General features: G+C 45.2%; 2 protein-coding genes, 1 long non-coding RNA gene and 2 other non-coding genes across 6 annotated transcripts; 4 read left to right on the top strand and 1 right to left on the bottom strand.

Annotated features, from left to right (window-relative positions):
- Nucleotides 1–3,042: 3,042 nt before the first annotated feature.
- On the top strand, nt 3,043–3,124 carry trnas-gcu (transfer RNA serine (anticodon GCU)). Its single transcript has one exon. It is a non-coding gene; the product is annotated as a tRNA-Ser (tRNA).
- A 2,108-nt stretch (nt 3,125–5,232) lies between these two features.
- trnas-gcu (transfer RNA serine (anticodon GCU)) lies at nt 5,233–5,314 on the top strand. The gene has a single exon. It is a non-coding gene; the product is annotated as a tRNA-Ser (tRNA).
- A 1,112-nt stretch (nt 5,315–6,426) lies between these two features.
- Nucleotides 6,427–9,378, bottom strand: LOC146288903 (uncharacterized). Of its 2 annotated transcripts, none has more exons than XR_014755088.1 (3): nt 9,240–9,378; nt 8,953–9,055; nt 6,427–7,677 (listed from the first exon to the last, which is right to left on the bottom strand). It is a non-coding gene; the product is annotated as an uncharacterized LOC146288903 (long non-coding RNA). The 2 variants fall into 2 exon arrangements; XR_014755087.1 differs by lacking the exon at nt 6,427–7,677 and adding an exon at nt 8,745–8,864.
- LOC146288902 (uncharacterized) lies at nt 9,323–11,773 on the top strand. The gene is given in 7 exon segments (XM_084697411.1): nt 9,323–9,491; nt 9,637–10,045; nt 10,047–10,087; nt 10,260–10,472; nt 10,666–10,946; nt 11,142–11,405; nt 11,648–11,773. Coding segments are annotated over 7 exon segments (1,503 nt in total).
- LOC146288901 (uncharacterized) lies at nt 11,771–13,110 on the top strand. Its single transcript, XM_084697412.1, has 2 exons — nt 11,771–11,905; nt 12,079–13,110. The coding sequence occupies exon 2, from the start codon at nt 12,115–12,117 to the stop codon at nt 12,997–12,999; it is 885 nt and encodes a 294-aa protein (XP_084553538.1). The 5' UTR covers nt 11,771–11,905; nt 12,079–12,114; the 3' UTR covers nt 13,000–13,110.
- Nucleotides 13,111–13,644: the final 534 nt, after the last annotated feature.

The raw sequence follows: 13,644 nt of genomic DNA, 5'->3' as shown, positions 1-13,644 counted from the left end.
ACCACAACATGTAACTCATGCACCAACCCCCTGAACCAATTCTGCTACAAGCACAATTCCTGCTTTACATTCAAATTGCAGTTCTAAAACACACTTTTTTCAAAACGCTACACACAATCTCTGTATTTGGCTCAATTTTCATGAAGAAAATCTTTTGTTTTCACAAGGCACACACAGGAGAAGTGAGGGGTTTAGCCCATTGTGTGTGTGTTTTTTATTTGTGAGTAGAAAGTATGAGGTATGCGTTCAGAAAATGTGTGTTAACAATCGAGAAAAACTATTACATTTCAGCAATTCTGGAATATCCCTCTGCCAATGACAATACATTTCTGGCTTTCTGGCTTTGATCTTCCTGACCTCTTTTCTCACCTGGTTTGTGGAGAGGGACAGAGTGGAGCACAGCAGGGGGGGGGGGGATGAGTGTTTGATGTTGTAGGGGGTGTTGACAGAATGAGAGGGGGTGGGGGTAAGAGGTGAGATGAAAGGGATGGGGCAGGAGAAGCTGGAGGAGTGGGGGTCTGTGACCTGAGTGCTGTGGAGGTTGAGGTAGGGCAGTGTTCTGGGGGTGCACCTGCAGCAGCTGGGGTGACTGGGCCGGGGGAGGGCCGGGTGGCTGATCAAACCTGTTGAAGAACAAGTTCAGGTCGTTCACCCACTTCTGGTCCCCCGAAGTCTGGGACAGTTGCTAAATATATATATATATCTGGGACAACTAACCCCTTAATCAGGATGAATGACACATAGCACTTTAAATACATCAAAAACAGATTTATTGAGTATGTTATGACACACATTTCTGGCTACTCTTAAACAATACATAAAATATTCACACAATTCACTAACAGTTTTTTACAATCGCTGTGACAGTTTTTTCAATACCTTAAACAAGTTTTCTAAACTCTTAACGCACCAACACACCTACCACACACAATTGGCAAAACAGTTAATTTCATGCTCAAAATCACACATTGTAAACTAAACTCAAACATTAATTGTCATAACACAAAAATACACTAAACATGACACCATGTCTACCAAACACTAACACATGTTCTCTTTTCACAGGAACATGTGTTCAATCATAGCACAATGTCATAAAAAACACTAACATCAGATGGAATTACAGAAACTGCATTCTTTTACGTATATGTGTCAGGTCTCACATTTTATAGATTATAGATTGTGTTTGCAATGTAGTTTCTTTTGAAGCCTCTACATTTTTGTTTTGTTGGGTTTAGTAAATGCATGCATTTTGTTTCTTTTGCTGCAGAAATTCAGAACAAAAAATGAATTATGTCAGAGTAGCTTTATAGAATGTACAGTTACTGTATTGAAAAAAAGAAGACAGAAACATAATTGCTGCAGTAAAGGCTTCCTTTTCAACAGGACATTACTGCGAGAAATATGCAATTTTGCTGCCATTTACAGTATTACCCTAGCTCTGGCACTTCTCTGAGTGCCACCACACATTCTATCTCCTCTCCCTTGTCCTTGTCCCACTCCTCTCCTTTGTCCTGGTTATTGTGTTCCTCTCCTTCGTGCAGGTATTACTGTATTCTTACTTTCTTCGTATTGCTCCATATTGTTTTTTTTCCACACAAGATCAGCACAAAGAGCTCCACTTTGCAGTATATATACCATATAGTCATGCGATTGAAAGAACCTCAACACCATAGTGTTTCCTAGTTCGGAATCAACTGTAATTCAGAGTATTTGCATAACTTCAACCAGCTTTTTCCCAGTAGCAATGGAATACATAAAATACAGGGGATATATTTGTGTTTCAATTCACAATAAGAACAGCTGTTCACTTTGACTTTAGCCAATAAATTAGGTTTTGAACATAGTGTTATCTGTTCTGACATACAGTGTTAAAGCATTGGTAAATTGGTCCGTAAAAATCGATTGTTTTGGTCTTGGTTGAGCTTGTGTGTAAAAGAAGTTCAAGCATTTAAAATGTGTGTTTACTCTATGCATTTTGTGTCAAAGCAATACAAAATGTGTTAATTGTATAGCCAACACAGGTGGATGTTGTGCTAACTGTGTCAAGAGTTTAGGAAACTTGTTAAAGGTATTGACAAAAGTGTCATAGCCATTGTAAAAAACTGTAATACGAGCAATATACACGTGATACGAGAAATAAAAATAATGTTATTGCATGGTGATGGTGATTGCTGACACGGTGCACAGCCTCGTCGGATCGAATCCCGCAGGAGACGACGTGTCAATGTTGTTGATAAAAGTGATGAAAATGAGCGCACATGTGTGTGAAAAGAACTTTAAAGGGGATGTGAGTGGAGAAAAAAACATGACAATTTGTTTGTTTTTCTCCTTTTCTCTTTCCGTTTTTTCTCTTTCCCCCCCCTTCCCCCCCTCTTTTTTCCTTTTGCCCCCCGCTAGCAGTCCCTTTTGCCCCATTTTTGGCCGAGTGGTTAAGGCGATGGACTGCTAATCCATTGTGCTCTGCACGCGTGGGTTCGTATCTCATCCTCGTCAGTGAGTCATCTTTATGACATGTCCGCCTTATGAAATTGAAATTCTTCCGTCCCTGAACCCTTAGTTCTCCTACTTAGTGTCCATCCACTGCCTTTCCAAAAACTCTTTGAATCCTTCTTCAGCTCCTGATAATGTTCCTTTTTACAATTGTGCCGGTTGTCACCTGCTTTTTTCCTTTTTTTGTGAAATGGAAGGATCTTTACTGCCGTGGGCCTAGTGCTGTGTATGACGAGGTGGCCGAGTGGTTAAGGCGATGGACTGCTAATCCATTGTGCTCTGCATGCGTGAGTTTCAATCTCGTCGGCGAGTCATCTTTGTGACAGGCCTTATGAAATTGAAATTCTGTTGTCCCTGAACTGTTACTGCTCCTTTTTAGTGTCCGCCTCCCCCACTGCCTTTCCAACAACTCTTTGAATCCTTCTTCAGCTCCTGATAATGTTCCTTTTCAAAATTGTGCCTGTTGTCACCTGCTTTTTTCCTTTTTTTGTGAAATGGAAGGATCTTTCACTGCCGTGGGCCTAGTGCCGTGGGCCTAGTGCTGTGAATGACGAGGTGGCCGAGTGGTTAAGGCGATGGACTGCTAATCCATTGTGCTCTGCACGCGTGAGTTCGAATCTCATCCTCGTCGGTGAGTCATCTTTATGACATGTCCGCCTTATGAAATTGAAATTCTTCCGTCCCTAAACCCTTAGTTCTCCTACTTAGTGTCCATCCACTGCCTTTCCAACAACTCTTTGATTCCTTCCTCTGCTCCTGATAATGTTCCTTTTTACAATTGTGCCTGTTGTCACCTGCTTTTTTCCTTTTTTTGTGAAATGGAAGGATCTTCCACTGCCGTGGGCCCAGTGCTGTAAACGACAAAGTGGCCGAGTATTTAAGGCGATGGACTGCTAATCCATTGTGCTCTGCATGCGTGAGTTCGAATCTCATCCTCGTCGACAAGTTGTGCTTATGACATGTTCGCTTTATGAAATTGAAATTCTTCCGTCCCTGAACCCTTAGTTCTCCTACTTAGTGTCCATCCACTGCCTTTCCAAAAACTCTTTGAATCCTTCTTCAGCTCCTGATAATGTTCCTTTTCACAAATGTGCCGGTTGTCACCTGCTTTTTTCCTTTTTTTGTGAAATGGAAGGATCTTTCACTGCCGTGGGCCTAGTGCCGTGGGCCTAGTGCTGTGAATGACGAGGTGGCCGAGTGGTTAAGGCGATGGACTGCTAATCCATTGTGCTCTGCATTTGTGAGTTCCAATCTCATTGGCGAGTCATCTTTATGACATGTCGGCCTTATGAAATTGAAATTCTTGCGTCCCTAAACCCTTAGTTCTCCTACTTAGTGTCCATCCACTGCCTTTCCAACAACTCTTTGATTCCTTCCTCTGCTCCTGATAATGTTCCTTTTTACAATTGTGCCTGTTGTCACCTGCTTTTTTCCTTTTTTTGTGAAATGGAAGGATCTTCCACTGCCGTGGGCCCAGTGCTGTAAACGACAAAGTGGCCGAGTATTTAAGGCGATGGACTGCTAATCCATTGTGCTCTGCATGCGTGAGTTCGAATCTCATCCTCGTCGACAAGTTGTGCTTATGACATGTTCGCTTTATGAAATTGAAATTCTTCCGTCCCTGAACCCTTAGTTCTCCTACCTAGTGTCCCTCCACGGCATTTCCAACAACTTTTTTATTCCTTCCTCTGCTCCTGATAATGTTCCTTTTCACAATTGTGCCGGTTGTCACCTGCTTTTTTCCTTTTTTTGTGAAATGGAAGGATCTTTCACTGCCGTGGGCCCAGTGCTGTAAACGACGAGGTGGCCGAGTGGTTAAGGCGATGGACTGCTAATCCATTGTGCTCTGCATTTGTGAGTTCCAATCTCGTTGGCGAGTCATCTTTATGACATGTCGGCCTTATGAAATTGAAATTCTTTTGTCCCTGAACTGTTACTGCTCCTTTTTAGTGTCCGCCTCCCCCACTGCCTTTCCAACAACTCTTTGAATCCTTCTTCAGCTCCTGATAATGTTCCTTTTCACAATTGTGCCTGTTGTCACCTGCTTTTTTCCTTTTTTTGTGAAATGGAAGGATCTTCCACTGCCGTGGGCCCAGTGCTGTAAATGAAGAAGTGGCCGAGTGGTTAAGGCAATGGACTGCTTATCCATTGTGCTCTGCACGTGTGAGTTTGAATCTCATCCTCGTCGACAAGTTGTCCTTATGACATGTTCGCTTTATGAAATTGAAATTCTTCCGTCCCTGAACCCTTAGTTCTCCTACTTAGTGTCCCTCCACTGCATTTCCAACAACTTTTTGATTCCTTCCTCTGCTCCTGATAATGTTCCTTTTCACAATTGTGCCGGTTGTCACCTGCTTTTTTCCTTTTTTTGTGAAATGGAAGGATCTTTCACTGCCGTGGGACCAGGGTTGTAAACGAAGAGGTGGCCGAGTGGTTAAGGCGATGGACTGCTAATCCATTGTGCTCTGCATGCGTGAGTTCCAATCTCGTCGGCGAGTCATCTTTATGACATGTCGGCCTTATGAAATTGAAATTCTTTTGTCCCTGAACTGTTACTGCTCCTTTTTAGTGTCCGCCTCCCCCACTGCCTTTCCAACAACTCTTTGAATCCTTCTTCAGCTCCTGATAATGTTCCTTTTCACAATTGTGCCTGTTGTCACCTGCTTTTTTCCTTTTTTTGTGAAATGGAAGGATCTTTCACTGCCGTGGGCCTAGTGCCGTGGGCCTAGTGCTGTGAATGACGAGGTGGCCGAGTGGTTAAGGCGATGGACTGCTAATCCATTGTGCTCTGCACGCGTGAGTTCAAATCTCATCCTAGTCGGTGAGTCATCTTTATGACATGTCCGCCTTATGAAATTGAAATTCTTCCGTCCCTGAACCCTTAGTTCTCCTACTTAGTGTCCATCCACTGCCTTTCTAACAACTCTTTGAATCCTTCTTCAGCTCCTGATAATGTTCCTTTTCACAATTGTGCCTGTTGTCACCTGCTTTTTTTCTTTTTTTGTGAAATGGAAGGATCTTTCACTGCCGTGGGCCCAGTGCTGTAAAAGATGAAGTGGCCGTACCCGCCAAGAATTGGACTGCAAATACATCTTAACAATATCCGAACCACATTAGTAAAAAATTCCGAACATCTGGAAAATATTCCGAACAACTGCTCATTTCTAACACATTTTGAACCATTCTGAACAGAGGTGGGTCTTGGGGTGACGTTGACGTGACGTAAAATTGCAGAAGACTATCAGCGCACTGAGTGAAAGAGCCAGTACTGCATAGAACATTTATTTAAGACATACGAAAGAAAAGAGCAACAGAAAAATAGGTATGTAAATGCAAATTATATGTATAATATGTTGTATATATGTAATATGTTGATTGACCGGTGTAGATAGTAAACGTATTCTTATTGTTTGTAACTTTTCCGCTGAATTTACCTCAGAGAACGTGGTACAGTACGCGTACAGTAGATGTAGGTTACTGTACATCCATGCTAAATTGAGTAACCTACTTGGTCTTTGTCAGCGTAACAAAAAAAAGAATATCGATATGTACAGGCAAATTATTCTATGGATTTACGATTTGAATACATGTTTTTATGTCGGTCCTGGTATTATACACTACTACTGTACCCAAACGATCACGACTGTACATCGATGCTAAGTAGTTGGTCTTTTTCAGCGTAACAAAAAAAAAATATGTCGATATGTACAGGCAAATGATAGTATGGACGTATGATTTGTATAGCTACATGTTTTTATTTCAGTCCTGGTATTTAAATTGTCGATGTCGACTCACTGCCCCCATAGTACAGTCCCCGCTGTGAAATTTAACTTTCCCGCTGAATTTACCTCAGAGAACGTAGTGGTACAGTACGCGTACAGTAGATGTAGCTACTGCACGACTGTACAGTACATCAATGCTAAATTGAGTAGTTACTTGGTCTTTGTCAGCGTAACAAAAAAAAGAACAGCGATATGTACATGCAAATTATTCTATGGACGTACGAATACATGTTTTTATGTCGGTCCTGGTATTTAAATTGTCGATGTAGACTCATTTCCCCCATAGTACAGTCCCCTCTGTGAGATGCAACTTTCCCGCTGACTTTAATTTGACCTCAGAAGTACAGTAGAGACAGCAGAACAAAATATTGTTCATCATACTACATTGATGATACGTTGACCAGGTTGTTGACATAACAAAATTAAGTTGATGTGTTGGAGTACAAGCATATGGAAGTATTAATTTTATAAAATGGGATGATCCTGGTATTACTGTACAATAGCCAGAGCAACCCATCACAACTGTACGTCTATGCTACATTGATTGAGAATGTAATCACAACAGAGAACTTGGTCGTTTAGTCTAACGTAGCTCATGTTTGCAGATATGACCAAGACGGGGAAGCCAGACTCGTACTGGAGAGACAGCTGCCAAAAATATGCCCAGGGCAGCTACCAGTTTTCCACAGGCAAAAGGCCCGGTGGTAAGAAATGGAAAAGAGCCCTGGAGTGTATCGATGCTTGCCCGCTGCAGAGCAAGAGCAAGGTGGATCTGTTCGGGAGACACCTAAAATGCTCTTGTGGGTTCCATAAGGTAGGTTATATGATGATTTATTTAATTTAAGTGATGACAAGTTGCTGTAGCATGTAGTAGATTATTTGTTGGATCATACCCTATTTGCACACATTTGGATACAACTAACAGTGTAGGATCATTGGTGAAATTATTTATTATGAGCCTCTCTTGTACTTGAAATCCTGCCTCCCCCCTTCAGTCAGATGCATCAGAGGCAGGTGGAGGCTCCTTTGAGGCAGGAGAAGGCTCCAGGCAGGCAGGAGAAGGCTCCAAGCAGGCAGGAGAAGGCTCCAGACAGGCAGGTGGAGGCTCCTGTGAGGCAGGAGAAGGCTCCAGACAGGCAGGTGGAGGCTCCTGTGGGGCAGGAGAAGGCTCCAGACAGGCAGGTGGAGGCTCCTTTGAGGCAGGAGAAGGCTCCAGGCAGGCAGGAGAAGGCTCCAGGCAGGCAGGAGAAGGCTCCAGGCAGGCAGGTGGAGGCTCCTGTGGGGCAGGAGAAGGCTCCAGACAGGCAGGTGGAGGCTCCAGTCAGGCAGGAGGAGGCTCCAGACAGGCAGGAGAAGGCTCAAGGCAGGCAGGAGAAGGCTCAAGGCAGGCAGGCGGAGGCTCCTGTGCAGACAGAACAGTAAAGTGCTGTCAGTGCAATCAGGTTGTGGAGGCAGAACAATTCTCCATGCACCTTTCTGACCGCCATGTAGAGGAGACATGTGACACCTGTGGGGCCAAGGTCCAAGGTTCTGTTGGCCTGTTGGAGCATATAGAACAGTTCCATTATTTATCCTGGTTGGCTCAACCTCCATCGCCAACTTCAACAGGTAGCTCCACCACACCATCTCCAAGGCCCACACCATCTCCAAGGCCCACACCATCTCCAAGGCTAACGGCCACACCATCTCCAAGGCCCACACCATCTCCAAGGCCCACACCATGTCCACGGCCCACACCATCTCCAAGGCCCACACCATCTCCAAGGCTAACGGCCACACCATCTCCAAGGCCCGCACTATCTCCAAGGCCCACACCATCTCAAAGGCTAACGGCCACACCATCTCCAAGGCCCACACTATCTCCAAGGCCCACACCATCTCCAAGGCTAACGGCCACACCATCTCCAAGGCCCACGCCATCTCCAAGGCCCACAGCATCTCCAAGGCTAACGGCCTCACCGTCTCCAAGGCCCACACCATCTCCGCCGACAACTACATCTCTGCTCCCTCCTCCAACAGGTTGCTCCAGCACGCCACGCCACACTCCTCAAACTCCACTTAGGCCAGCTTCCATTGATTGGGAAGCTTTTCTCCCCAATCAATTCAAAAAAGTTATACAGCCAGCAGATCGGGTGTGGATTGCCAAGGTCCTCTATGAGCCTACAGGTCAGCTGAGGCAGAAAATGGAGGCGTGCTGGTTTCATCCACCACTGCAGCACAAACCGTCTCCTCCCGAGCCCGGGTGGCACTTCCGGCAGAGGATGTTCCTCTGGGCACCAATGAGGATGTGGGGGATTCCTCTGAAATGTACGCGGTGTGACCGGAAAATGCACCACTCCGGGATCTACCCGAAGGTGAGGGAGGTGATAGATGTGGATACCCGCTACTACTTGGTGGGAGGGGACTATCCACGTTGCAGCAAGTGTATGCTGCCGGTCTGCCCATGGAGCCAGGAAATCCTTGCTCAACTGGATGTGGCACATAGGAGCCTCTTTCCCGCTGTCCTCACTACACAGCTAGCCCTGGATAGGAAGTGTATGACTTTCCTGAAGCCAAGGACCAGTGGGAATAGTTCTTCCTACCTCCAGTCTGCAGTAGAGGAAGCACACAGTGAGGAGTGGGCACGTCAGACCATCCGCTACCTGTCTGACTGTGAGCTTCATTTGAAGATGGCTACCTTCGTCTCTTCTGCAGCTGTCCATCTTCCTCCTCCACCCTTCAGGCCCCTTCCACTTGCCCAGTGGTTTGAGACGGTCCACTCTAATGACATCCTCAGCCACCTGGAAGAGATGAAGGGGGTGATCACCTCTACCTATGGTAGAATTCTGAAGATGGACTCTACAAAGAAGGTGAGGGTTTTAGCATTACTTGTATTTACTCTGATGTTAACCAATTGGAATGGATATAAATAGTTTACTTTATCATCCCAATGATGAAATAGTATTAATTTTAGTAAGCTTGTACCGTTTTTTTAGAAAGTTCTGTTTTTGTTTGTTTTTCAGATCACCAAGAAGCTGGCTGGCAGTATAGGGGACACCGCTGCATGGATGTCCAACATCGGCAACGAGCTTGGCCAGGTTCTGAACAGTGTTCTGACGACAGGTGAAGGTGCAGGGCTGGAAGAGTTGTGCCAGGGCATCGTCACACGTTATGAGAATGCTGGACAAGCTGAGCCTGAGGCTATCTATGTTGACTGGGACTGCTGCAGCCAGTCAGGTGGGATGCTGAAATTGTTACTTTATGAAATATACATTGCAGATTACAGTATGTAATTAACTTAAGTTAATTATGATGTAAAAAAAAAATATTACACAAAAAATAGATGATCACATCTGTAATAATCAATGTTTGTCTTTCACAGGTGTGTCGTCAGTGCTGAGACTCTTTCGACCATGGAAGTTGGTCGTCCGTTTAGACGTCTTCCACTTCATGCGAAGGTTTAACTGCGGCCTCACTACTGAGCACCACCCTCTCTACGGTACCTTTTGCTCCAAACTTTCTGCCTGTATCTTTGAGTGGGATCAGGAGGATGTGCAGCGGCTTAAGGAGGCCAAGAAAGGGGAGTGGAAGAGCAGCCATGGCGGAAATGCTCCCACTGAGGCACTGCTCTTGGCCAGTATCAGCACTGGTGAAATGGCAAAGCACTGCAGGCGGAGGACCCGTGCCATGGAGGAGATCCGGGTCATGATTTCGGGGCTGCTCGAATCAATGTGGGAGCTGACTGACACCACGGGGCTGCGTCTGGTGAACCCTGACAGCATGCACCATGTGCATCGAGAGTTTTCACCGCCACCAGTGTGCTTTTGTTCCAGGTAAATTTAAAATGTTAACTTGCCGTATGCTGTTAAAAAAAAGTTGGTGTTATGACATAGTGCACTTGAATTATTCAAATAACAATGTAACTGTCACTTTGTATTTAATAGGTGTTAATATCTATTGACTTCATATTAATGGTTGACCTAACCTGAGTATTTTGTTTCTTAGGCTTTCGATGCAATGCATTGCACGCACAAATGTACATGCTGGAGGGGGTATCGAGGTGGAACATGAACCGGGCAAAGGAAGCTGTAGCTGTGGTGGGGGCATCAACCCTGAGGACATTTCATGTTCGCTTGATGTCTCACCTAAACAGCATGAGCCAGCGGGTCCTTGGTTGTTCTCTGGTTCCAGAATTCACCCCACCTGGAAAACCTACTGGTAAGATAGCTCTCAGATCAGCACTGACCATTTGAGTATTACTTCCTCTCCCACTTTTCTTTTCTCTGCCACCCCCAGCCCTCCTCGGAGGACATGGGAGTGGGAGTGAAGATCGTGCTGTACATGGAGGAGATGTGTCTGTGTTTGTGTCCTTTCCTCTTCTTTGACTATGTGTTTAAACACTGTGTTACAGGCGAGCGCATTGCAGTGGAGTACCTGTTGGCCCAGTCCAATAGAGGCCACCTGCTGGTCCCACAGCAGCTGCCAGATATCTCCACAGAGGAGCTCGAGGACGACGGGGGTGAACCCGACGTCACGGTGTGCCAGGTAGCTGACCTTAGGGAAGGTGATCCTGATCCCCCAATATGTGCCGTGGAAGCCCAGGTGACACTGGAGGGTGACAGTGGACCCAGATCCCTGGATGAGGACATCATTGTGGAGGAAGACGACACACAAGACTGCACATCAGACCAGGTAATGTAACACCTTTCTCAAAAACAAGATATGTAACAAGTTCGCTAATGATATGCCACAAGTATCATACGTTTGTCAAGTAAAACGTCAAGTATTACGTTTTATGGAGAGAGAAAAAAGGTCAACATTGCTCAAATAGTTCAAAGAAATTGACACATTTATGTACATGTTTTTTTCATGATTATCACTTTTCAGAAGAGCCGATGTGACTCCAGAGGTGTCTTGGGCTGGGATGCGGTTGATGACCTGGCAGCCTACCTGGTTGGCCTGAACCGAACCATCACTGCCTTATCGGCAAAAGAGGAGGCTGACATTGTCCATCTCTACATGGCTCTTCCTACTATGGACAAGGAACCTGTGAGGTTCGGCCAGAAAGCAAGGAAGAAGACCGTGGCTTGGACCTTGGAGAGTGCCCAGGAAGCCGAGTGGCTCTGCTCCTGGACAGCAGGCGGCAGAGAGGTGATTTGACACAATTCATAATCATTTCAGTTCATTACGAATCATTGAATCAGTAGGCTGTACTGCATCAAACCAAGATTGAAAAACTTATGGTGAATTTCAAATATTATTTTGTGATTATATTAGTTTGTTGGGGGCAAATTGGGCTGTTCACAGGTGACATTGATATGGTTGCTATTACCATTTTTCTTAGTTTACAGCCTTGTTTAAAGTCCGGACCATATCATCCTTCTTTCCCACAGACTGTTCATGACTCACAGGCAGGCAGCCCAGGACCCCGAAGTCCACAGGGTCAGCGAATGTGTTTGCCTGAGACTTTTAAAAGAGTTTCAGCAAGCACGAAACAGGCCCAAGGACACAAGGAGTAGAACTCTGCCCATCCCGCAGTCCATTGTGGTGGCCTACAGCCATCTGAAACAGCTGCTGGAGGACAGCAGGGTTGTTCTGGAGAAGACCAACGTGGTTCTGATACCAGTTAACAACACAACAGTCTCTTCTTGGTGAGTCTTGTTTTTTACGTTTGTACCTTTCCTATACAATGATGACATTATATTATTAAACTGCAAGAAAAACTTTCACCTGCTTGCTTGTTAGAAAATACTAAACATAGGAGGATAGGCTACTATGTATGAAATAACTAACTGAAGCTACTGTATGCATTTTTGTTTTTTAGGCTGCTTTTAGGAGGGATAAGAGGAAGGACAGGGACATGCTGCTGCAGGGCACCGTACTCCCCAAACGGTTTGAACTGGCCAAGGACTCACTCCCTGAAGCCCAGACTCTTCCAGGTGCTCCTGTGCAGCATGGGCATGAGGTCATGGAGTTTGAGGAGCCAGAAAACCGGGAGGGTGAGGCAGTGATACGCCCTCGGCATAGTGTTCGATCTGCCTTGGCACAGCACTACCAGCCTGGGTCATATGTATGGCCTGGTTCTGCTGGCTCTGCCTCGTTTGAGCATGGTAACCTGCCGCCGCCGCCACCACCACCACCACCATCTCCTGCATGGGGCTCGTATCAGCAGGGTTACCTGCCACCACCATCTCCTGCCTGGCCCTCGTACCAGCAGGGTCACCTGCCATCACCACCACCACCATCTCCTGCCTGGGGCTCGTACCAGGAGGATTACCTGCCACCACCACCTTCTCCTGCCTGGGGCTTGTACCAGCAGGGTCACCTGCCACCACCATCATATCCTGCCTGGCCCTCGTACCAGCAGGGTCACCTGCCGCCACCACCACCATTTCCTGCCTGGCCCTCGGACCAGCCACCCTTCCAGCCACCTCCCCCCTTCCAGCCATCTGCTGACCATCCACAGTCCCTGGCCCCTCCACCACCTGGCACCTTTGTCCAGCCAAGGCAACGTACGTGGAGACAAAAAAAAGCTGCCCTGGAGAACGAGGAACTGATGGCTAGGGGTGAACCTCCACGGAAGAAGTTCAGGGATACCTACCAGTACATTTGCAAGCAGTGTGGGCAGGGAAAAAACAAAAGTACTGGTCACACCCAGCTGAAGGGGCGGTGGTACTGTCCAGCCTCAGGACTCACCCTGGCAGAGTGGAAAGACCAGTTGACCAGTCTTGCCAGTGGTAAATAAATTGTAAAATACTGTATATAATAGTTATGTGTAAATAGTTAAGTATTGTATATAGTTGATATTGATATTTTAATTTCTGTGTTTGTGCATTGCATGGTGTTCTAAAAAAAATTGAACAAACAAAAAAAAGATAAATGTTTATATTTGCTAAATATATACTTTCAGGTTTAATAAAGTGACCAAAGTTCCTTAAATTTTATAATACTGTATATAATAGTTATGTGTAAATAGTAAAGTATTGTATATAGTTATGTTTTTAATTCATGTGTTTGTGCATTGCATGGTGTTAAAAAACAAAACAAAAAAACAAAAAATTAAGATGTATATATTTGCTAAATATATATTTTCAGGTTTAATAAACCGACCAAAGTTTCTCAAATTCTGACTTCGGGATTGTTTTTCTCCTATTCCTCCTATACTTTATTCCTAGAACTCTTGCAAAGTAACTAAGTAGCCTACCAGTGCTATTACACTTTTTGTCAATTGTTTACACACAAATACATTTTTGTCACAAATACTGGTACTTGAGACACAATGACCACAACATGTAACTCATGCACCAACCCCCTGAACCAATTCTGCTACAAGCACAATTCCTGCTTTACATTCAAATTGCAGTTCTAAAACACACTTTTTTCAAAACGC

This window comes from Hypomesus nipponensis, chromosome 5 (genome assembly GCF_054491055.1).
Source record: "Hypomesus nipponensis isolate SF chromosome 5, ASM5449105v1, whole genome shotgun sequence".
NCBI classification, from domain to species: domain Eukaryota; kingdom Metazoa; phylum Chordata; class Actinopteri; order Osmeriformes; family Osmeridae; genus Hypomesus; species Hypomesus nipponensis.
This window is presented reverse-complemented; position numbering and strand designations above follow the sequence as displayed.